General features: G+C 46.3%; 1 protein-coding gene across 1 annotated transcript; it reads right to left on the reverse strand.

Annotated features, from left to right (window-relative positions):
* Nucleotides 1-389: 389 nt before the first annotated feature.
* On the reverse strand, nt 390-1,343 carry LOC143389690 (mas-related G-protein coupled receptor member X2-like). Its single transcript, XM_076842573.2, has one exon. It carries the CDS (start codon nt 1,341-1,343, stop codon nt 390-392), a length of 954 nt encoding a protein of 317 aa, XP_076698688.2.
* Between the last annotated feature and the right edge of the window lie 218 nt (nt 1,344-1,561).

Below are 1,561 nucleotides of genomic sequence, written 5' to 3' on the forward strand. Positions count from 1 at the left end.
TAATGAGACATAAATTGTAGGGAACAGAAAAAGAAACACCAAAAACATAACATTCTTTTATTCTCTATCAAGTTCAGTGACCAAAGAAATTTAAACAGTTCCTAGATTAGCTTCTGCCATCTGCTGGAGGAGGAACTACTCAAAAGTGGGAACAGTCCTGGACCCTAGAACTAAAAAACTCACATGGGGATGGGATAATGCCTCAATGTGAGTTCCAACGACAATGCAACATTCTCTGTGTGACAGACCCTGTCTTGGTCCTCACAAGGATGATTATTATCTTAACCATTTGGAGATCAGGGGCCTGACAGAGAAAAAGATGGTGAAAAGGGGCCTCTCAAAGTCATGTCTATCTGATTAAGGCAGAGGCTCTCAATTGCTACATGATGCTACTTCCTGAGTCTCCAGGGATTGCTGAGGACACCTGTAGGAGTGTCCTGCAGAGCCCTCTGGAGAACCAGCTTGAGGGGCTGCCTCTGCCGCTGCCTAAAGGAGCCAACGAAAAAGTAAATGAGGGGGTTGACAGAGCTATTAACACAGGACATGACAAGGGCCACCAGGAGAAACCTACAAGGTAATGAATTAATGTCATTATAAAACCAATATAATAGGAACCAGTAAATGCCTAGGGGCACAGCAAGGAGGAAGAAGACCAGTGCAGTGATCAGGATGGTCACATACAGCCTACTTAGCAGCATTGGCCTGGAGCTACAGAGGATTCTGACTAACAGGACCAGGCTGGAACCAAGTAGAATCACAACCAAAATAATCAGCCATGCAGCACAGGTGAAATCAAATGCCTGACACCTATCAGTGTCAAAATCCCTCAACAAGAAACCACAATAGACCCCTTCCAGTATGCTCAGCAGCAGGGACAGAGCCCAGAGCACAGCACATATGATAGTTGACATGTGTCTTGGTCGATGGAAGCGATACCAGATGGGGCACAAGATGGAAAGACAGCGCTCAGTGCTAATGGAGCTGAGCATGCTCACGCCTGCAATGTAATAAAAGATCATCACAGTGTTTAAGAACTCTGGGATGGAGACTGAGTTTGAATGAAAGAAATTGATGAATGTCACCAGAGATCCTATAAGGTGGCAGCAGAGGAAGAAGAAGTCAGCCCCAGCCAGGTTGAGAATGTAGATGGAGAAGACATTCCTGCGTATGCAGAATCCCAGGAGCCAGACAACAACCGCATTCCCTGCCAGCCCAACCGAGGCAATGATGAAAGTCAGCAAACGCAGGATAAGTTTCTCCTTGCCACATGGTGGAGGAGCAGCTGGGTCACTTCCATTCATTGTTGTAATTTCAGTCCACAAGGCTGGAATGGTGGGATCCATACTCAAAATCCTTTCACTGGTGCCCCTGAGAACACAAACAAGATGTGAGCAGCAACTGCAGCAGGAGCTCTGATTCTCAATACCACCCTGCTAGGTGGGAACTACTATCCCTGTATCACAAAGAGTGAAACAGAAGCTTACAGAGATTAAGTGATTCATCAAAGACTGGGAATTCCTACAGATTTGGCTGCAGCTTGCTGACCTAGCCTGAGACTGTC

Source organism: Callospermophilus lateralis, chromosome 2 (assembly GCF_048772815.1).
Source record: "Callospermophilus lateralis isolate mCalLat2 chromosome 2, mCalLat2.hap1, whole genome shotgun sequence".
NCBI classification, from domain to species: Eukaryota; Metazoa; Chordata; class Mammalia; order Rodentia; family Sciuridae; genus Callospermophilus; species Callospermophilus lateralis.

Excerpts from the sequence above, each read along its gene's own strand:
- LOC143389690 (XM_076842573.2), bottom strand. The coding sequence starts at position 1,343 with ATGGATCCCACCATTCCAGCCTTGTGGACTGAAATTACAACAATGAAT.